At 36.3% G+C, this 23,882-nt stretch overlaps 1 protein-coding gene across 3 annotated transcripts; it reads right to left on the minus strand.

Moving 5' to 3' along the window:
- Positions 1–7,885: 7,885 nt before the first annotated feature.
- On the minus strand, positions 7,886–23,451 carry LOC104219447 (WAT1-related protein At4g19185-like). 3 transcript variants are annotated; one of them, XR_011401466.1, is made up of 8 exons: positions 22,729–23,450; positions 12,788–12,850; positions 12,550–12,666; positions 10,586–10,871; positions 9,681–9,836; positions 8,496–8,647; positions 8,271–8,426; positions 8,093–8,184 (listed from the first exon to the last, which is right to left on the minus strand). XR_011401466.1 is itself a non-coding variant. In XM_070152998.1 (7 exons), the coding sequence occupies exons 1-7, from the start codon at positions 22,926–22,928 to the stop codon at positions 8,001–8,003; spliced, it is 1,158 nt and encodes a 385-aa protein (XP_070009099.1). In that variant the 5' UTR covers positions 22,929–23,449; the 3' UTR covers positions 7,886–8,000. The 3 variants fall into 3 exon arrangements, 2 of the variants coding, with proteins under 2 accessions (XP_070009099.1, XP_070009100.1); XM_070152998.1 differs by lacking the exon at positions 8,271–8,426 and having other exon boundaries at positions 7,886–8,184; positions 22,729–23,449; XM_070152999.1 differs by lacking the exons at positions 8,271–8,426; positions 12,550–12,666; positions 12,788–12,850 and having other exon boundaries at positions 7,886–8,184; positions 22,729–23,451.
- Positions 23,452–23,882: the final 431 nt, after the last annotated feature.

Below are 23,882 nucleotides of genomic sequence, written 5' to 3' on the forward strand. Positions count from 1 at the left end.
ATTTTTGCTGAAGTGGAAGGAAAAACAGCTATGGAGTTAGGGACTTAGCTCCATTTTTGTGTAGGGAGGAGGTCTGTCGCTGTCCCTCTTTTGGAAAAAAAAATGAGCTGCAACGTTCTCTCTTTTTTTTGTGAAGGGGTCTCTTCTTTGGAGGGGATGGGATTTAGGATCTGATGGTATTTTTTGTCTTAGCCGTATTTAATGTGAGGAATTTAGGGTAATGCTGCTTGGTGGGCCGGGCCTGAACCGGACCGGACCGGACCCACGGTCTTAACGGGCCTGGTGGGCCGATCCTGGTGGTCCTGAGAAGTCCGTGACGGGCCGGTCTTCATATATTAGCCCGGGACCGTTTAGCTCGGGACCATCAGTCGGGCCTGGGCAGGTTCTGGCGGGCCTAACGGGCCCAACGGCTATTTTAAAAAAATATATATATATATATTTTTAAAATTCTCCAATGGCCATATTTAAAATCTAGCCGTTTGGGCTGACAATTTGACCTTTTTTAAGTTTAGAAAATGTTCATTTGGCCCCCAAACTTTATATAATTACACTTTTTTCCATTTCTCAACTATAAATACCCCTCATTCTTTCATTTTTATTCACCAATTCATCAATATCTCTCAATCTCTCTACTACAATTACTTAATTTATTGTTGAAATTTCGTGAAAAATTGTGAAGTTGTTGAATTGAAGTTTTCAAGTGTTCAACGATTTTCAATTTTCAAGAAGTTGTTCGGCAATCCGGTAAACTCGTTTCAACTCTTACGTTTTAAGAATATATTTTTGTGTGGTTTAGTTTGCATAATTATAATTAATATGGCATTTACTTTGAAAAAAATGTTTGGTAAAGGAAAAGATAAAACCGGTGAAAGTAGTGGCCAACCAACTACCCTTCCCCCGGCTCCCCGACCTAGAAAAGATAAGCAAGTTGAAAGTAGTCGCCAACCTAGACGTCCTCCTCCTTCCGTAATTCTTGATAGTGATCACCCTTGTTTTCAATTTACCGATAGTGAATTTTATCATAATGTTGCACCAGGTGATAGATTAGATGATGAAATTATGAATGCTCTTTATCCTAATGAAACCATCTTAGAAAATAATGAGGAAAATGAGGATGATGATGAAACCCAAGCACCGGATTTAGATGATACACCTACTAGTCCTCTTAATAACCCAACTGATGCACCGGCCGACCCACCTGTAGAAACTCCTACTTTTAATAGAGAACCTGCTAAACGCCTAGAAACATCATTAGTTTGGAATTTTTTTACTCAAGTAAGAGAACAAAATAAGGCTAAGTGTAAAACTTGTGGGAAATTAATGGCGCATAAATATACTGGAGACCGTAGCGGCACGGGTAGTTTGACTAGGCACATAAAAACACACCCTAGAGATAAGGCTAGATTTTTTCAAATGAAAGCGCAGCTAGAGGGGACAAGTGTAGATTCTGCGGTTAACCCTAGTACAGGTTCAAATCTAGTTCAACCAGGAATTAACACTGTCACCGGAGGTATTTTATATTACGATCCAAATAGAGATCGTGAAGAATTAGCAAAGATGATTACTGTTATGTGCTTACCTTATACTTTTGCTTCTAATCCTAATTGGGTTCATTATATTAGAAGAGTTTTTAATCCTACTTATAAAGGTTGGCCTCGCGCAACAGTTAAGAGTGATATTTATAAATTCAAACATGAATATGAACAATATTTGCGGTATTTATTTACTCATATACCTAATCGGATTTCTATTACTACTGATATTGGTAGAAGTGGTAATGATTGTGATTATCTAACTGTTACAAGTCATTGGATAGATGAGGAATGGACAATGCAAAAAACGCATAATTGTGTATAGAATAATTAATTCACGTCACACAGGTAAGTTTATAGCTAACACTGTTGCAGATATTTGTAGATATTTTTGCTTTAGCGATAAAATAATGGCAATTTCTATGGATAATGCTTCTAGTAACACTAGTGCTATAGGCATGCTTACAACAACACTAAATCCTGCATTTACTAATATTTTCCATGTTAGATGTATTTGTCATATTTATCATTTAATTGTCGGTGATGGTATGCGAATTTTAAACATAGAAATTGAAAAGGTTAGAATGGCTCTTAATTGGCTTTTTTATTCAAACCGTAGAAGTAGACTTAGAGAGTATTTTAAAAAATGTGATGAATATGGCCTTAGAGAAAGAAAGGTTCCTAAACCTTGCCCGACTAGATGGAATTGTATGTACGAAAGTTTAGTAGTTGCATATGAATATAGAAACCCAATTAATGCAACGTTTAATTCTCGGGTAGGTGGTGAGGATGATGATGAAATGCTTACTACTCAAGATTGGACGAATGTTAAAATTCTTTTAGATTTTTTAGAACATTTTCAAATTGCTACAAATGCATTTTCTGGGCAATATTATCCTACTATTTCAAACTGTTTAGTTTATATTGCAGCACTATCTGATTTGTTTGTTGAATTTGGTGAGGGTGGGGACATTTATGAACTTGCTATAAATGAAATGAAACAAAAGTTTAAAAAATATTTTTTTCCTATCCCTCCTATTTATGGTCTTGCTGCAATGCTAAATCCTACAATGAAATTGGGAGGTCCTCATTTTTGGTATTCAAATATTTATAAGGCTTTAGATCTTTCAAATGAGGAAATTGCGACACTTGCAGATGCAAAAGCTTCAATTAAGATTAACGCTCAAACAGTTTATAATGCTTATCAACTTGCCTTAGAGCATGCTAGGCCAACTATTCCAACCCCTACTTCGTCTAGCTCACAATCCTCTAAAAGAGTTGCGGGCTTAAAAGCTCTTAAATCTTGGACGGAGTTCAGGGGGTCTCAAGGTGAAAATTATGATGAAACTTCACATCTAAATGAGCTTCAAGTTTATTTGTCTCAGGGACTTGAAAAGGAGAATCCAGACGGCTCTTTTGATCTTTTGGAATGGTGGAAGGCAAGGGAAAAACATTTTCCTGTTCTTGCAAGGATGGCTCGGGATATTTTATCAATTCAAGCTTCAACTGTTGCATCAGAGAGCGCTTTCAGTCAAGCAAGACTGCAAATAGGTGATCATAGAGCGTCTATGAGGGATAGCTTGGAAAAATCAGTACTGTTTAGAGATTGGATCCGCTCGGAAAGAAGAAACTTTGGAATTGCAGAAGCACAACCGGCGATAGATGAAGCTTATGAAGAAATGATAGCGGAACTTGCGGAGGATTCGGCTTCGCCCGGAAGTGGTGATGAACAAGCTTCTTTTCCACCACCACCAACGCAACCTCCTCCGAACCTTGAAGGATTTATGAGATTTGTTAGAGATAATACATAGACTAATATGTAACTTGTATTTTGGCACATCTTCCTTAGTTTTTTTCCTTCTAATGGTGGTATTAGTACCTTGTTGTGCTCATTCCATTGGGGGAAGGAAGACTAAGAAAGATATGTTATTTTTGGTAATAAAAATTATAAGACATACCCTTGAATATCTTTTCGCAATATTTCTTTGTCTTTACGTGGAATTATTTATAAGCTACAATATATATATAACATACAATATATACTACAAGAAAATATATAAGTAATAAGTTATAATATATATACATAAGATACAATATATGTACTACAAGAAAATATATAAGAGAATATATATACATGACATACAATATATACTACAAGAAAATATATAAGTAATAAGCTATAATATATATACATAAGATACAATATATATACTACAAGAAAATATATAAGAGAATATATATACATAACATACAATATATACTACAAGAAAATATATAAGGGAATATATATATACATAACATACAATATATACTACAAGACAATATACAATGAAATATATATACATAACATTCTATACTAGTATACTATATATATATATATATATATATATATACTATATAAAATTTAAAATTCAAATTTCAAAATTCAAAATTCAAAATTCAAAAATCAAAATTCAATTTCAATTTACAAAACTAACCTTCTCTACCACTATAAATACCCCCCTCCCTCTTCTTCATTTCAATACTCAATACTCATTTCTCATTCTAAATTTCTCTCAATCTCTCAATCTCCAATTTTCAAGACTTCAAGTCTCAATCTTAATTTTCAAGTTGCATCATGCCTCGTTCGGAAAGAGTGCGCTTATTTATTTCGTAGTACTATGAAGTGGTTGAAGAAAATGAAGAAGGCCAAAAATTAAAGTGCAAGAACTGTGGAAGAGTCTTAAATTTTAGTACTGTTCAAACCACAGACACTTTAAGGAGGCATATAAAGCATTGTGTTGAGGGTATTTATCCAAGAATTCGTCTTTAAGGTTTTTTCAACAATTTGTGTTATTTCAAAATTATTAGACGTATTTATGCTTCATGTTGTACTTTGTTATTAATTTATTATGCATGACAATTTAGTGTTTTACTATTGTTTTGTTATTTTTCTTTTTCGTCAAGCACTTTAATAATTAGATTTCTACATATATACTACATATATATTTTTAATATAGCCATGATACTACAAGAAATTGCCTTAAAAAAACCGCTAGGCCCGCGAAACCCACGAGCTTGGCCCGTTTAGCCCAGGACCATATGGGCTTAGGCCCATCATGGGCCGGTTCCACCCGTTGAGCCCACGAAGCCCGGGACCGCCAAAGCCAAGGCCCACGAAGCCCGACCTGTTTGGCCCACGAAGGCCCGGTCACGGCCCAGAATACAGTCCTAATTTAGGGTATAAAGAGGGGAAAGGGTTAATGAGTCAATGTTCTGGGCCTTTAAAATGGACTAGGGATTTAAATCAAATGGGATGTTCCAAGCTGGCCCAGTCCGATTTTGAGCTACAAAATGGCCCTTTTGCCTTTCTTTGTTTTTTTTTTTTGATTTTAAAATCCAATTAATTAAAGTCCTAAAATTAAAAATCCTAAATTATCCAAAAGTGTGAAATTAACGTAATTAGCTAATTATAAAAATTATAAACAACACTTAATTCTAAATTAAAAGAGATAAATCAATAAGCTAAAAATTAAAAGACAAAAATGTAAAAATGAGGTATTTTTTGTGATTTTCGAATTTCTATAAAACAAATAATTACCGGTTAATTCTAAAAATGTAAAAACACATTCTAAATGCAATGCATGATATTTTGGTATTTTTTATGATTTAAATAAAATAAACATGCATAGATAAATGCAAACAATTAACAAAAAAATGCTACAAAATCCACGAAATCGCAAACAATGGAAAAAAAATTTACTTTGTTTGAATTTATGGGAATAATTCATATAGGGCAAAAATCACGTGCTCACAGTTAGCATATCAATCTTTGATTGCTTCACTTGAGACGAACCTTCATGAGCATACTAGAGGGTATCCCATATAGATTTTGCATCTCTGCATGCTGAGATCCTGTTGTATTCATTTGGACCAATACCACATATCAGAATCTTCTTGGCTTTAACATTCTCTTGAACTCCTTTGACATCCTCTTCTAAATATTTTTCTCCTGGCTTTGGTCTAATGGGAATACCTTTGTCATTAACAAGCATAGGAATATTTGGTCCATTTTCAAAAATATCCCAAAGCTCCAGGTCTTCTCTTCCAAGAAATCACGCTTCATTTCCTTCCACCAACCGTAATATTTTTTATGAAACAGTGCTGGCTTGACAATTGATTATCCTTCTTGAGCATCTGGTGGTGCAGCCATTGTAGATTCTTTCAAGGTATTAGCCTCTTATGAAAGAACTTGTTCTGCTACCAATTGTTATTTTATGATACACCTAGATACAAGAAGGATGGTTGAATTGTGTCTTACCCAATTTTCACGATTTCGAAGAACCTGGTTCTTTGAAATATGCAAATAGACACAAATAGAAATAATTGCGAAAATTTAACCAACACAGAGATTTTTACGTGGAAAACCTCCTTGCTCAAGAGAAAAAAAACCATGATCTACCTAGTATGATTTTCCTCAGAACTCAACTAAACATCAAAGAATAGTTTTAGGTTACAACTCTATAACCAAAGGAACTAACTCAAGTACCCAAACCCCTACAATCAACTCAATTTTAGCAACCCCTTCCCAAACTAACTCTAGTGTAGGAAACTAACAAAAACTCAAGGTTTCTGTATTAGCCTATTGATTACACTTCCCAAAAGTAAATAGGTTACATTTTAAAACACCTTGACTCAACCTAACAATTAAAGAACTTGAACAGCTATTCAAGAACTGGTTCTTCGGTCGATCAGCTTGAGTCTCCAGATGTATCTTCTTGTTGTAATTGCTATTGTCAGAAGTAATTCTATGTGATTTCTCTCAATAGCAGTAGTCTTGAACCGCGGCAAAAAGTCTCCTTTTATATTTACAAAGTTGGCTGAAACTCTTCTTCAATTATGCTCCAAAACCTAGAATATTTCGGTTAAGGAAAACCTCTCCTATTTAGATTTGGTTTCCTTATTTGCTTCCAACTCTACAACCTTCTCTTTCCACGCAAGTTTTTTCCTTAATTACAAAATCTTTTAGACCACGAACTCCTTCAGTTTACATATTCCTTTTAGGGAACAGGTAGGACTTTCAGAGGAATCCAACTTGTGCAAACATTCTGACATTCGGGTCTGAAGAGCATTCTGCTTTTGGTCTGCTACGAACCTGCTTCATCTCTCATCTGCATCCAAGCTTAGTAGCAACCTAGAACACGAAACTTGGTTCTCTGCTCTGGTTTGTTAATCATCAAAATATAACTTACACAACTAAACAGTTAGCAAAAAGTGTTGAATATTTATGAATGCCAGTGGATCAAATTATCAGTGACTTAGGGTGTATTTGGTATAGAGGAAATTATTTTAGAGGAAAAATGACTTCCCTAGCAAAAATAGGGAAAACAAAGTTCGAAACTCCCCAACCATGTTTTCAACCCTCCCACGTCCTCATTCCCTCACCCCACCCACCTTGCCACCTCCACAAACTGGACCAACCCTCTGCCGCCCTACCTTCCGGCAAATCCAACATCCCACCCTACCCCCACACACCACCACCCCATCCACCACTCCTCAACCTCGACCACCATCCTTACCCCCTATCACCCAAATGTCACACCTTCCCCGATCCCCACCCCCAACCACATCGACCCAAACCCACATACCAACTCCAACATCAAACCCCGACCTGCCCATTTCCTCCCTCGACTCCGACCTCGGTTCGACCCTGACCCTCGACACATGACTGACCCCGACCCTTCGACCTCTCCACCCTCGGCTCCCGACCATGCACCTACCCACCCCGTCAACCATAGTATTTGCTCTTGGAATAATATTTTTTGCTTACTAGTCAGATACTAGAAGATCACTTATTTTCCAGGAAAATATTTTCCATAGAAAACATGTTCCTTCATGCCAAACACAAAAACATGTTCCTTCATGCCAAACACCCCCTTAGATTGATATTTTGAGTCTATTTTACTATGCAACAGCCTATCACAGCCAGCAACTATATGTTTTACTTATTTGTTTTGTTTAATTTCAGGAAGATATCTTTTCAGACCAATGAGAAGGCCTAACTCAGATTGATATGTGAAACTATCATGTTTTGGTGCGTAAAGTTCCAGCGGAACAATAATCACCTCTTACATGATGTTGGCTTCCATACTTCCTAGTCCCATTGAAGATATTAAGTATGGCCTGTGTATTGCATTGATTCACGACAAAAATTTGTAGAAAAATAAAACTCAAAGATGTTTTAGTAGAATTTGGTGATTTGAGTAGAAAGTAAAAATAAACTAAAATTGTTGGCAAAGAAATACGACCGAAAGCTGAGAAGAATATGTAGATTTTTTACTTCTGCAGGAAGAGTTTTTTTGTGGAAATTAAAGGGAAAAAAAACTTGATAAAGCACTATATATTATCATTTTTTTAAGCAGTGAACTGCACTACAAGTTATCATGAAGGAGATAAGAAAAGGACATACAAATGATATCTTAGCACTATCTAATCAGTGGTCTTTGATATTGAGGAAGAAGGAACAGAGAAAATGTGTCCTATCTGATATGGAATTAGGGGATCCGTCATCCGAGGAGTGTGAGGAACAGTTCCCATCGCTGGCTGCCTCTCTCTGTAAGATGCCCAAGTTACTAAATAAAGCCCAGCTATAATGAGAAGTCCTCCTAAAATGCTGCAATCACAAAGCGGGGGGGTATATCTTCAGACTTGAGGCTAACGACGAACAACTAGAAATGGACTATAAGGAAAAGATCATACGAGCGGCACAAATGTTCAGCAAGTGGAATATTGCATAGTTTCACAAGAAAAAATCTCCCAAAAAAAAGCAAGTCAATAAAGGAAACATGGCAATTTTCCAGCAGGAGAATTTCGCAGCACCCTCACACCATTTTGGTCCTCATTGTGCCAAAACGACTATAAAACAAAGAAATGAGAACATAAGACAGATATAAAAGTGGATATTCAATATATCAGAGCACTAACCTTCCCAGATAAATAGGGCTCCCGAGAAAAATGCTAGATAGAATTGCTGAAGCAGCAGGTTGAAGCGGATTGTATAAAGCAACTAAAGCAGGGCCAAGAATCTTATTGCACCATGTCATAAGTCCATAGTTCAGGGCTGATGCAACAATTCCCTGAAAAACACTAACCATTGTGAAGATACTAGTTTCATTTCACCCAACTAAAAACATTGTCGGTCTACATATTAACCATATGGCATGAGATGCTATAGACAGATGAATGAGAATCCACTATGCAACATTAAAAATTATATTTAATAAATGATGCATTGACGATTGCAAAATGAAAGAGCAACGCAGGGGAAGGAAGTATGAAGAGCATTGATGTGTCAACTGCTTAGGTACATGTTAAATCATCTTGGTACTGGTGATCGGCTAGAAACAGTGTTTTTAAAAGTGAAAAAAAGCAAATAAGCAACAAGGTCCATGGGGCTTGAAGCAAAAAGTGAGAAGTGAAGCGCATAATTTACGAGAAATTTCAAAATATCAAACATCTATGAATTTAATAAAATGAAAACTAAATTGCAATTAAAATATCAAATTTAGTATCCAACATACAATAATCCTGATATTAATTAAGGACTCAAAGTTGAGATTCAAAGAAGGGACTGATCCTTGTTGGAGTCACTTTGTGCACTATTATTTGAAGCACAAATTTCTCTAAAGCGTATGGCTTCACCCCTGAAGCGATAAATCCTCGTTTCGCGTCACTCATCGCTTTTAAGTGACAAAGCGATGACTTCCAATGATACTGGCTAGAATACCTCAAGGCGCCCCATTTTACTGTGAATGTGAAAGGAAGATCAACGAAGTGGGTTAAGAACCTTGAGGTCTCAAGTTCAAATCCCACTGGAGGCAAAAAACACTAGGTAGTAATTTATTCACATCTGTCCAAGCCTTGTTGGACAGAGTTACCTAGTACTTGTTGCTGGTAGGAGGTAGCAGGTATCCCGTAGAATTAGTCGAGGTGCGTGCAAGCTGGCCCGGACACTTCGGTTATCAAAAAAATATGCTCATAATAAGAAATTCCATTTAAACAGAAAGTGTATAAAAGGGTCTTCCGTACTCCCATAATTAGCATATTTCGTATCTTATAAAAAGAAGCACTGCAAGTCAGACATGAAGAGGATACTAAAGAGAATCTTACAGCATAGCACACAGCGAAAACTTCAGATTTTGTCAAATACCAGTCTGTTGATCCATTGGTCATAAAGAATGATGTGCCTATCATCAATAGAACGCCAAAAAAGTATGAATATGCTGTCAATGATAAGCCTGCAGGGTATTTTGCCAAAAGTGGAGCCTGCAAAAATTTCATAAGCCACTCAACTCTGCATACATTTCATAGCAGTACAAACACATACACCGACAAACTCAAGGATTTTCCAGAACGTTTCAAGCTAGCCCAAGATGTTACTGGGTTGTTGTTGTTGTTGTTTAATCAGTCTTTTAAAACATTGATTCTGTTAACTGGAATTGGTATCTGGCTATTGTTCAATAAAGTCATCTTTCTAAATCAATTATAAAAGGTGTCCAACATAAGCCAGATGGATGCAAATTAATCTACTTCAGATGAATAGCAATTGATAGATAAAAGTTCACAAGAGAAGAAAACAACTACGAGAAAGATATCATGAATCTGAAAGTGATAACTTTTAACATGGAAATGGTAAAGTGATAACTTTTACGTAGCAATATTTTTTTTTTCAAAGACTGTACATTAAACTTTTTTATCAGGCTTTAATCAATTGTAAACATTCACCCACACTAATTTAAAATTTTCAAAGACCCCCTGCAAATGCTAATGCATCACAGGCCACTCAACCAAAGCATGCCAAAATCACCTTCATTAGCATGTTATTAGAGAAGGAGGTCCATCGTGAAAGATCCTATATACAATGGAAGATTGGGGGTTAACTTTTTCAACCGATGCCTAGACACATATATTTTATATATGTGCATAGCCTTTCAGTTTAATCATTGGGAACGGCCTCTGCTATTTATTCCAATCAAGTAGATCTGAATTAGCAATTGAAATGATTATCTAGTTACCTGAATAGCTAAGTATGCTGCCATGCACATACAGTTTCCTATTAAGCATAAGACGCCGAGGTGCCAATTATCAAATCCCAGCTCCAGAAAACTAGACATTGGCCATCCAGCAGGCTCGGGTTGACCCTTAGCACTTATCTCAATGTGGGCTGTGAAGTCTGATGTGCCATCTCCAAATACCACTGGACCACGGAATACAGCCATTAAAATCGCCCCAGAAACACAAACAATGGTACCTCCAACCTTTCCCTGACCTTCGACAGTAAGAAGCTTCACTGTTTCTGTACTGCATAAATAACACATACAAATAATGTTGAGCAGGTCAACAGCTGCAACAGATAAGTTATGTGACAATACCAGAAATGCACGAATTGAAGACAAATAACAGGTAAAGAAAGGAAGCCATTATATGGACAAGAAACTGAGACTAGAAAAGGAACGAACCCACTACCACCAGCCAAGGCTTTGTGGCTTCCATTTGGGAACTTGCTGTTTTAGATAATAGAAAGATCAATGTTCTAAGTAAATAGCACCAATAGAAATACAGAAGGTTACTTCATTAGCACCCTCCTATGACATATGAAATGTAAAAGCCACTGATGCATAGTTGTTCTTCTCATAGTACCCCAAAATGATAAGTAGTTGCTTATTTAAGTTTCTTCAAGGAGAACGTAATTAATTTATACAGAGCTAGCTTCTTTGTTTTTAAAGCAGCTAAGGCAGTAGGGTTCAGCATTCCCTTTCAACAAAATTATCTAGACCATTCCCTATCGGAGATTCTGAAGTCTCTAACATCCAATCCTCACTAAACATTTATACATAATCAAAATGCTCCTGAACTATAAGACATTTAACTTCATCGCCATATATTTGTGATATAATCAAGCAATGAATGGAGCAGAACGATGTCGTTTTGGGGCTATGCCTTTGCTGACCATTACTCCAATGGAGCTTGCTTGAGGATTCAATCCTCTTTAGTAAATTAGATGCTTTCTTTGATTCCATAATTGAACGTATTTGGTTCCTTTTACCATATGACATATTAAAATCAAGTTTGTCTCTAATTCAAATCTTCTTCTACTCCTATCTATTTTTATCTTGTGTCTGTGTTTGCTTCAAGCTATCACTTCTCTATGTCTCATCTATATTGTGCCATTTTTTATCCTCTCGGCAGGAGTGTTTCTGCAATTTACTTAGAAGGTCCAACTCTCCAAGATAGTGACTGAGATTTATCTCGGTGTTGCATGTATCAATTTGGAGGATAAAGATTCTCGAATTGACTGTAATTATTCTCATTCTATGCACAAAAATAAAGTACTTGTGAATTGTGATTGCTCCAAGCCTCCAATTTAAAGCAACAAAACAATTTTGGTATTAAGAATACAACATCTGGACCATCAAGGAAGCCTATATTAGCTGGATTTTTTGGAGAGTTGACAAAGCCATCAAAAGAATATGGAGAATGATCCCAGCAGTCATATTTTGGATTGTTTGGAAGGAAAGAAATGGCAGATGTTTTGATGGAATATCAACTCCAACACATTCCCTAAAAGCTAGATGTTTAGTTAGTTTGTTCAGTTGGAACTTTCTTTCCCCTGTTAATAGCGTTGACACTTTTTGGGATTTTGTTAGCTCCCTGGTTCTAGCATAGGCACTCTTGAGCTTACAATGTTTTTTGTCTTTTGTACGGGAGCTAACATAATTTCTGTTCTTGTAATTTGGCATCTTCCAGATGTCCTTTCAATGATATTATCTTACTTCATCAAAAAAAAAAGAATACAACATCTGATACTTGATAGCACTATGATCTTTCACATCTCACAAAGTTAAGAAACACAACATAACTTATCAAAAAAGGTTTAAGCAACACAAGATTCCCTCAACACCTAGGACATGCAAGAATTCTGAGTGATGGAAACAAAGAAACAAAATAGAGAGATGAAGGAAGGTTGATGTCTACTGACCCCATGAGCACAGCAAATATGAACGTAAAGACTGGTATTGCAGGTTGCAAAGCAGCAGCATAAGTCGGATTCGTGTAGCCAAGACCAACAAGGAACAAAAGTTGGTTACCAAAAATACTGTCTCAGTGCCAAAAGAGAAAAAGGGCTTCTTCAGGAATAGGCTTTAATTGAGTGTAACAAAACTAAGGAAATTAACAAAACAAATCCAAATATACACGCTTAGCACATCAAAACTTACCCAGTTAAACCTAGAATGAAGAATGACAGTAGAAGCCATTTATTCAGAGGAGGCCTCGACCTCCTATACATAGAGAAACATAACACGTAAATTTGTTAGTGATGCTATTATAATTGCAGATATCATAACTAACCTTTTGAAAGAGCTTATACAAAAGAACATGTGTGTGTGTGTCTATGTATATAACACAAAGGATATCTGATGAAAGAATGAGAGGAAAAATTTGTTATGTTTGTCAAGCGAACTGCCATACAGTGATGTAGTAACAGACTGAAAACATATAACATACTATAAAAAGCAGGACCCTCAGTTTGAACTACTATACCCGCTTGTCAATAGTAATGCTCTTTCATTTTTTGGGCAAACCCAACCCACACATCATCATTAGAACGCTAGACATTCGATTCTAATGGTATCTAATTAGCCTAACTATTAGTCTGTTACGAGGTTTCACACTCAAATCTCCAATTGGAGAACATAAAAAAAAAAAAAAAAATTTGGTCTTTGCTTCAATTATTGTGGACTAACAAGTAGTTAATAAAACAAATATTTCAATCAACCACCTACTCATAAAACAATTGGGGTCGTCTATATGAACCCTCTGTGTCCATTTCACTCTATTCGAGCCCATTTCCTTCCAATACTGGAAAACAATTTGATTCTTCAAAAAGGAAATAAGGATTCTCTAAAACTACAGGTTCTCTAAATGTCCTATTTATTCCTATATTGACAGTAACATAAAATAATTAACAAACCAAAAGAATTCTTGGCAAACATTCCATTGATTCCACTAAAATGTCTATTCTTTACGGTAACAGCAATAGCTAAGCCTTGATTTCAAATAGTTGGTTTCACCTATTATGTTCTATCCTTAGTAAAATTCCATTGATTCCACGAAAATGTCTATTCTTTACGGTAATTTCGTGTGCTTTAGGTCTACATTGTCCCATTTTAGAACATTCAATTATTATAGCATGAGTGTTGCACCTACTAGTATGTTTCGACTTTCGAGGTCTATGGTCAAGAAAACCTTCTCTCAAGATGTAGCTACTTTCAAACTTTGTCTAATGTGGTCATTTCTAATCTTGTCCAATTTATATGACCACACTTATATCTCAACATCTATATTTCTGCCACATAAATCATGGATATTTAGGCCTTAGAGATTCAAACTTGCCTTTTACATTATTCAGCCCCTTGCTATCGCATAACATTCTTCTAAAACTCCTCCATTTCCACCCTCGTACTTCAATTTTATGCATCACATCTTCATCTATCATGTCATTCTCTTGAGAAACTAAACCTTCTTATATAAATTGTCTGCATTTAGACACCCTAATGCCATCGAATCTTACTTCACTTCATTCTTCCCGGAGTGTTAAATCTACAGTCATATTATGCCTTACTATTACTAAATCCTAAAACTCTTATTCCCTAGAGTGCTTCTCCTTGACTTAATAACTTTTGGTTGACTCGTATTAAATTCGTCAATTAACAAAATATCATCTGCAGATAGTACATATCATGAAACTTCATCTTGAATATAATTGGTAACTCAACTAGGTTAGCAAGTAGGACATCAATGCAAATCCCCGATGTAACCCATAGTTATGGCCTTATAGGAAGAGTTATTAGTATCTCCTACTATTTACACTTGTGACTACTCCCTCGTCCCTCGTACATGTCCATTGTGGATTTATATATTTGATATGCAGTCCTTTCCTTTCTTCACAAGTATCCACCAAGGATGTTCTTTTAACAAAGTAAAGGGAACCCACTAAGGACTTTTCTTAGTAATCTATCATATATTTTCTCTAGGTCAATAAATGTCATGAGGAGATCCTTCTTCCTCTCCCTATACTTCATTCATCTCTTCAGGAAAGAAATAGTTTCTATTAATTAGATCCAATAAGCATAAATTCAACTGGTTCTGTTAATTGTTATATAGTCACTAAGTCTATGATCTAACATCTTTTTCCAATGTTCCATTACATTACTCATAAGTTTAATACCATGATACTTCGAACAACTTTGAATATAATCTATGTGTGTATATGTATGTGCTTGTGTAGGCATCCTCTCAATCCTTCATAATATTGAATAGTTTGATCAGTCATATTGCTCCAACCTCTTCAAAGTTCCAAACCTCTATAAGGATACAATATGCACCACAGAATTTTCTAACCCTTGCGATTTGTATTGAGCAATTGATGCCATCTCCTTTCAAACTTACTTGGATCGTGCTTAATTGTATATAGGGTGAAAAGTAGCATAGAAGGGCAGAAAACAAATTAACAGTAACCACTTGATGTACTTTCAAGGTTTTGCACCTCTCAAGTACAAAGAAGAGAGAAAAACAAAAGCACCCCGCTAAAGTTTTTCACAAAACTAGCGAAAGCGTTCTTCAAACTCACGTTAGAAGAATGTAAGATGGAAAGAAACCTCACCCACACGTTCCCCAATCCCGCAAGATTGCAAGAAGAATTGAATAAAGGAAGAACAATGAAATATAAAATAAATCACGTTTTTGAAGCAATAGCTTAGAAAAACTAATCACCAATGTTTATTTTCAACATATTAAGCCCTTTAAATAGGCCTTACAATGAGTAAAATTGGTAAGGTTAAGGAAAACTAATCCTAATTAGACTAGAATAAGAATAAGGCTAAGAAAACCTATCCTAACTAAAATAGGAAAAAGAATTCTAGTAGGAATGGGATACCAACTAACAATCCTAGTTTGACTAGAACTACAAATATAACCCTACTAAAACAAAAATTAAATTCCTAGGAAACAAGAAATAAGAAATCCCAATCTTTAAGGAAAAGAAATCCTAATCTTGAATGGATTCTTAGACTTCTTCAATTTCTTGAAATTCTTGGGCCTCAATTGGACTAAGGCTAATTAGTGTAAGCATTTTAAATTCATGGCCCAATTCTCTAAATCCATTGGCACCTTCATGAGCCCAACAAGCCTCCATTGTTGTAGAAAACATGGCCTCTATATGTTCATCATTCTCCCCTACTTGAAAAGGACTCGCCCTCGAGTCATCAGAAAAGTAGGGAGCAAGATCTGCTACATTAAAGATAGGTGATATTTCAAAGTCATTGGGAAGCTCCAAGCGATAAGCATTATTACCAATCTTTTGCAGTACCTTAAAAGGTCCATCAGCTCGCTTCTGTAATTTCGAAAACTTGCGGTTGGGAAATCTCTCATTGCTCAAATGAACCCAAACTAGGTCGCCTTCCTTGAACACCACATGTTTCCTACGTGTATCAGCCTTTTCTTTATATTTAGCATTTTGCTTCTCGATATGTGCCCAAACTTTCTAATATAGAAGAAAGGGGTCTGCGCACCAATATCCGCCATAAAAGGGCCTAGCCATAACAAATGAGAAGCTATCCGACTCAACTCCAACATAATGACTCTGATATAGCTAGCCCTTTTAGGTACTTGAATATTGCCTAATTGTTCGGGTCCATTTATGGTTATTGCTTCTGTGAACATAGTAGCTAAATAATCCCAACGTGTTACATAAGGCAAATATTGTATAATTGTTCGGTTTTCCGCAATTTTCTCCATCCCTCTATGTAAATAACCCAATATTGGTTCGCAGTCGACAACATCTTCACCATCTAGAGTAACGATGAGTCGAAGAACACCGTGCATTGATGGGTGCTGAGGCCCCATATTGACTATCATGAGGTCTTTTCTTGTAGTTGGTGCAGTCATAAGTTTTTTACCGATTCATTCTTCCATGAATTGCTGAAAGTGAAAAGAAGTTCATCAAAATTTAATCGAAACATATAAGTGAAAATGAAATGACTCTTCAAATAAATCAAATTAACGAGTTTTTGTCTCTCGAATGTCCAACTGATTAATTAATTCTTTATAACGTACTCTATTTTTTTTTGACAAATAAGCTAGGAGTCGTTGACGTTTTCCCAAAATTTTCTTCAAACCTCTCTGAGATAAATAGTCTTTTTTGTGCAATTCTAAATGTGAAGTAAGTCTCCGTATCTTATTGGTGAAATTGAATACTTGAAATTCAACAGATCCTCTCTTTTCTTCTTGAGAAATAACTGAAATGACAGAATTTTTTACCATAAAAGAATTTCCCCTTTCTTTATTTTACAGATATGGATTTTATCGAATTTTATCGATCAGTAATAATAATGCCAGTAATTTGAACGTGGTATATAGACTTAATTTCTTTATGAACTCCTAATTTTATCAATTCCAATAAATTAATCAAATTCAAAATTTGATTCAGATAGGAATCCAAAAAGATGGTAGGTACTTTTTTTTTCATTCACAAAAGCGACTAATTTAAACCTAAAATCCTAAAATGAAGAAGATTTTGTTGATTCCTTTCTAGATCTAATCGATACTTTATTGATTTAGTGTTCGAAATCCGTAATAGTGTTTTGCATGGCGGAAACAAAACAAGGCTCGCGACTTAATGCATCAGCTACTTGATTGACCTTCCCAGCCTTGTGTTTAATAACAAAGTGAAATGCTTGCAAAAATTCTACCCACTTAGCATGCCTAATGTTGAGTTTTTGTTGGCTATTCACATACTTCAAGGCCTCATGATCAGAATAAAGCACAAATTCTCGAGGTAAAAGATAGTGATTCCAATGAGATAGAGCTCTGACGATGGCGTAGAACTCCTTGTCATAAGTAGAATACTTTAACTTGCATCATTCAGCTTCTCACTAAAATAAGCAATAGGTCTACCTTCTTGACCAAGAACAGCTCCAATCCCAACTCCGGAAGCATCACATTCAACTTCAAAGATTACATCGAAGTTGGGCAAAGCAAGCACAGGTGCTTGAGTCATCTTTGTCTTAATCATTTCAAAACTCTTTTGAGCAGCATCCGTCCATTTAAACGAGTTTCCCTTCAAACACTCGGTAATAGGAGCAACAAGAGAGCTAAAATTCTTTATAAAACGCCGATAGAAAGAAACCATACCATGAAAGCTGCGAATCTCAGTTAAGCTTTTTGGAATAGGCCAGTTAGCAATAGCTTCAATCTTTCCCGAGTCGGCATGAATTCCTTCACTAGAGACAATATAACCGAGAAAAGAGATTTGCTCGGAAAAGAACTTGCACTTCTTCAGGTTGGCATAAAGTGTTTGCTCTCTTAAAACTTCAAAAATCGTCCTCAAGTGCTTCAAATGTTGTTGATCATCCTTGCTATAAATAAGTATATCATCAAAATAAACAACAACAAATTTTCCCATGTATGACTGAAAAATTTGGGTCATGAGCCTCATAAATGTGCTAGGAGCGTTAGATAGACCAAATGGCATAACGAGCCATTCATACAACCCCTTGCCAGTCATGAATGCAGTCTTCCATTCATCACCCTCTTTCATTCGAATTTGGTGGTAACCGCTCTTCAAATCAATTTTAGAAAATATCTTGGCCCCATGTAATTGATCAAAAAGATCATCAAGCCTAGGAATAGGAAATCTATATTTGATGGTGATCTTGTTAATAGCACGACTATCAACACACATGCGCCAAGATCCATCTTTCTTAGGAACAAGCAAGGCAGGTACAGCACAAGGACTTAAACTTTCCCTTATTAGTCCACAATCTAGTAGTTCCTCGACTTGTCGTTGAAGTGCCTCTTGCTGTGTTGGATTCATTCGATATGCTGATTTATTAGGAAGTGGTGCACCTGGAATTAAATCAATTTGATGTTGTATTGACCTCATTGGTGGTAAGGAAGAAGGTGTAGTATCAGAAACAATATCATGAAACTCATCCAATATTGCTTGAAGTCGTGGGTCATTGACTTCTAATGACTCTTTCTTGGTGATAGATTCCACCTCCTTAGGTACTACAATAAGCACTTCCTCTCCTTCCTTCAAGTGTTCTTCTACCTTAGCTCTTGTAATGTATGTCTCCTTCATTTTAGGATTTGACTTTAAATCTTCAGGGTTCATTGGGAGCAATTTGATCTTCTTTCCATCCCTGACGAAAGAGTAAGTGTTCTTGAAGCCATCATGAATTGCCCTTCTGCCATATTCCCATGGTCTCCCAAGCAGTAAGTGGCAAGCATCCATAGGCATTACATCACACCAGACCTTATCTTGATAATTCTTGCCAATAGAGAAAGGAATAAGGCATCGTTTATTAACTTGTGCATTCCTTCCTTCATCCAACCACCTCATGCGGTATGGCTTCTGCAATGGCTCTGTCTCAAACCCCAATTTGTTAACCATTTCTTCAGAAACTACATTAGTGAAACTACATTAGTGCAACTTCCTGGATCAATGATGAGTGTACAAACCTTTCCCTTAGATGTACAACGTGTATGAAAAATATTGTGTCGCAACCATGGTTCTTCCTTGCTAGAATCTGAATGAAGAACGCGTTGGATCATAAGGTATTCTCCATCATCTCCTTATTCAGCTACTTCTTCCAAGTTTTCATCATGTTGCTCTTCATTATAACCTTCTTCATCAGTTGCTCCTTCAAGGATGGAGAATGCCTTTTTGTTAGGACAATCAGCTAGTATATTCCCAAGTCCTCCACATTTATGGCATCTTTTTTAAAAAATTGCTTCTGAAGTCATTGGCTTCCCTTCAACTTTCTGGACACATGGTTTCGTTGTAGACGATTGTGGCTTTGTAGAGCTCAAACTAGCACTCCCATGGTTGAAAATGTTAGGCCTTTTTATGGTAGTTGATGAAAACGTGGCTTTGGCTTCCTTCTGTTGTGTCTCTACGACCTTGGCTAGTTTGACAACATCTCCAAAGGTCCAATGGGGCTGCAATCGTATCACATTCGCAATAGGCTTATTTAATCCAGCCAAATATCGAGCAATTAGGCGGGCTGGTTTTTCTTTAATGTCGCTCTTGAGCCTAAGATATTTAAATTCTCTTGTGTACTCGTCCACGGATAAAGCTCCTTGTCTAAAAGAATGAAACTTCAAGTAAGAATCTTCTTCATATGTCTCTTGCAAGAATTGTTTGTGCAATTCTCGTTTCATTCTCTCCCAAGTGCGAATTCGTGTTTTTCCTTCAAGCTCTCGCTCTTTTTTGAGGTTTTCCCACCATAGCGATGCATAACCTCTAAGTTTTATAGCAACAAGTTTGACCTTCTTCTCATCAGAGTATTCTTTAGAATCAAAAACACGCTCAATAGTTATAAGCCAATCAATAAATTCATCGCCTTGAGATTTGCCATTATTATTGTGTGGCCTTCTCTGAAATCTCCTTCTATCATGTTGATACTGAACTTCATCAAAGTCGTACTCTTCACTACCTTGATTATCGGAATATTCCAAATTTGAGTTTTTATCATAGTGAGCATGGCGCCTCAGTATTTTCATGCCTTGGTCAGCTATAACTTCTTCCGCTTGCTCAATATGTCCTGCTCTCCGCGGTTGAATTGGTGGATCTCGAAGTGGAAGACGTCGCGGTAGCACTGGTATGTTGTGTCTTGGTGGTGGTGGAGGTTGTAGGCGTTGTGGAAGATTTGGTGGCTGATTTTGAACCGCTAAACCTTTAACCAATCTAGTCAAATTCTGCATTGATTTCCTTAAGTCATCTAGTTGCACTTTAATTTCTTCGTTGTCTCGTTCAAGGGCTGTAATTCTTGATCTTTCATTCTCAAGTTGTTCATCAAGTGAAGAGGATCCCGAGCTTGTTATTTGCTTGTCTAGCGACATGATGAACAAGATAACAATTTAAAAATTTGGACTTGGAACTTGAGCTCTGATACCAAATTGATGTACTTTCAAGGTTTTGCACCTCTCAAGTACAAAGAAGAGAGAAAAACAAAAGCACCCCGCTAAAGTTTTTCACAAAACTAACGAAAGCGTTCTTCAAACTCACGTTAGAAGAATGTAAGATGGAAAGAAACCTCACCCACACGTTCTCCAATCCCGCAAGATTGCAAGAAGAATTGAATAAAAGAAGAACAATGAAATATAAAATAAATCACGTTTTTGAAGCAATAGCTTAGAAAAACTAATCACCAATGTTTATTTTCAGCATATTAAGCCCTTTAAATAGGTCTTACAATGAGTAAAATTGGTAAGGTTAAGGAAAACTAATCCTAATTAGACTAGAATAAGAATAAGGCTAAGAAAACCTATCCTAACTAAAATAGGAAAAAGAATTCTAGTAGGAATGGGATACCAACTAACAATCCTAGTTTGACTAGAACTACAAATATAACCCTACTAAAACAAAAATTAAATTCCTAGGAAACAAGAAATAAGAAATTCCAATCTTTAAGGAAAAGAAATCCTAATCTTGATTGGATTCTTAGACTTCTTCAATTTCTTGAAATTCTTGGGCCTCAATTGGACTAAGGCTAATTAGTGTAAGCATTTTAAATTCATGGCCCAATTCTCTAAATCCATTGGCACCTTCATGAGCCCAACAAGCCTCCATTATTGTAGAAAACATGGCCTCTATATGTTCATCACCACTTTAGCCAAGGTTGACTAACCAAACTTCAACAGCAAAAAAATAGTTATTGTCCAATAAAAAAAATAGCTCTTACCACAAATCTTCAAGATGTTGTGTGGCATTATTTTGGGTGGAACTTGCAGGGGGCAGTTCATAACTATCTCATAAACACACAATAGCCGATATTGCAGCATCAAGTAGTTTCATCAGGTCCAGACTATTGCAGCATCGCACTTAAAATGGAATCGTAATGTTTTTAGACCTCCAACCCTCTTCCTCAGTCCCATATTTTTCTGTTATTACCTCCATCCAGAAAAGTGTGCTCCTTAATCCCGAACCTCCATATCCACTTTCCTAATAAAGCATGGTGGAAACAAGGCAAATTTTCACCCCAAGGCCTCCCCATCTCTTTGGGGGGCGTGATGATCTCCCAACTTACTAAATGGAACTTCCTATCCCCATTTGTTGAGTCCCATATGAACTTCCAATGGAGTCTTTCCAATTCTCCAGTAAGCTAGCTGGTGCCCCTGGTATTAAAAGAGTATGTGAGAGTGCTAAAAAGTGTGCTTTTAATTAACACTTCCTTCCACCTTTTGAAAAGTATATGTTCTACCAACCAGCTACTTTCCATGTTGCTTGGTCTTTATCGGAAGCATCCAACAGTAAGCCAAGGTAAACTACTTCCACATTGGATTCCAAAAAGAAGCCAATGAAGACTTGGCAAATTGATTCTGATGGTGGTGCTGAGACAGGTTCGAATGTCATGAAAGTAGGGGTTTGTGTTAATGTTGGTATTCTCCCTGACATTGTATGCTAGAGGGTGCCTATTTCATGTTGTTTGACCACCCAAAAAAAAAGACTTAAAAAAAAAAAAGAATCCTACACAGAGGAGCAATTAAGTTATCACTATCGAATATTTTCCGAGTTGTGTTTTGGGTAAGCTTATAAGCATCATTTGGCTTATCTAAGCATTTGGTAAACGTTAGTTTAATCAAGATTTTACTGCTTTATCCTTGATATTCCTTTTAATTCTCAAATACCCAAAACAAAATCCTTAACTGCCTCCCCAATCCACATACATCATTCCTCTTTTTCACAAAGATCTACCAAATTTATAATTTTTTTGAGACGTTGAAGGGTATTTGAGCAATTTTAACAAAAGAATAGCTTATCAGCACCTTTTTTACCAAACATATCAATTGTTTGTTATCAGTTTTAGTATTCCTATCCAAATACCCCAACTGCTAAAAGTGCTTATCAACATTTAATACTCATCAGCTATTTACAACAAGCTAACCCAAACGGGCTTGAGCCAGTAATTCGCTCACAATTCACAAAAATCCATGCATTATATTTACATCAGTTCAATTATTTATCTACAAAGAGGCTGAATGTAACTAGATCTATGCTTACTGTTTGCAAACAAGAGAGAGTACACTACTTGGATGGCAGAATTAAGAGAAACAATGAAAAGGGGACATAGGGAAAGAGATAAAAGGAACTAACTTTTCACGGAAATAGGCGAATGGGGCAAGAATAGAAATAGCAAGAAGGTCCCGATACAAACAGAAGACAATTTCATTCATGCCCACATTTAGAGCCACCTTTGTAATCACATGGTACCCAGCATTGAACAGTTGTACCATAGCCATTGTACCATGGGCTTTCCATATCTCAGCCCCATTTCCTACTGCAACTGCTGCCATTTTGTTCCTCTCATCCACTCCACAGTCACCCACCCCCACCCCCCATATATTTAGTCACCAAAACGTAATATTGGGTAGGTGGTGATGGGGTAGGTGTATCTTAACTATAAAGACTAAAAGAATACGGCAATAGGACAAAAGGAGAGAACTTGTTGCAGGAACTTCACGTTGTTCTACTGAGTTTGTCTTTTGGTCACAAAACACTGAGGAAGCTTATGGACCAAATTTTTGGAATATCTTTCAACCAATTTGAGGTTTAAGCTTTCTCACATACACATATGTGTGTGTTTTCTCCTTATGTGTCACTTGTCTAGCATGGGTCCAGAACTATATGGGATAAGCCATATTTTTCTTCTTGTTGGGAGAACAAGCAATACAAACCACGGCTCGGGTGTTTCATACTGAAAAATCACACCAAATAGAAAATCGAACCAAACTTATTTGATAAATCAAATTTTCTTTTGGTTTTATATGATTTTGGTATTAGATTTGAAAGGATAAAAGGATAAATTTATCCTGGACTATGCAATATGGTGTATATGTGTACTCCATTAATAGTGGAGTTAATCGTGCCCTTGTCATTACAAAAGTGCATTATATTTGCCTTTATTGACTAACAGAATTGATTAGTACAATTTGTTGTCACGTGTCCAAATTTAATAACGGAAAAAATGGCCAAATTTACCCATAAATTATGCGAAATGGTCTATATATGTTGTGAATTCTCATGTTTTATATGTACATCAAACAATTTAATTGTCTACCTAAAAAGAATCTTCGACGAGTTCTTCATTATATTTAAGTCTTATCCACCATAGACGAGCTGTACCAAAGCCATTGCAGCATGGGCTTTCCGTATCTCACCTCCATTTCCTACTGTCATCTTGTTCATTTCATCCACACTACACCTACCCACCCCTTATATGAATAGAGTCAATAAAGAGTAATAATGGG

This window comes from Nicotiana sylvestris, chromosome 8 (assembly GCF_000393655.2).
Source record: "Nicotiana sylvestris chromosome 8, ASM39365v2, whole genome shotgun sequence".
NCBI classification, from domain to species: Eukaryota; Viridiplantae; Streptophyta; class Magnoliopsida; order Solanales; family Solanaceae; genus Nicotiana; species Nicotiana sylvestris.

What these genes read in the sequence shown, in the direction of transcription:
- LOC104219447 (XM_070152998.1), bottom strand. Translation starts at nt 22,928, where the DNA reads ATGGCAGCAGTTGCAGTAGGAAATGGGGCTGAGATATGGAAAGCCCAT. An exon ending in ATATTTGCTGTGCTCATGGG is followed by an intron (nt 10,872 to 12,549) that starts GTCAGTAGACAT and finishes TTATTTATGCAG; the next exon opens with TACAGAAACAGTGAAGCTTC. An exon ending in AGCCCTATTTATCTGGGAAG is followed by an intron (nt 8,185 to 8,495) that starts GTTAGTGCTCTG and finishes TTGTGATTGCAG; the next exon opens with CATTTTAGGAGGACTTCTCA.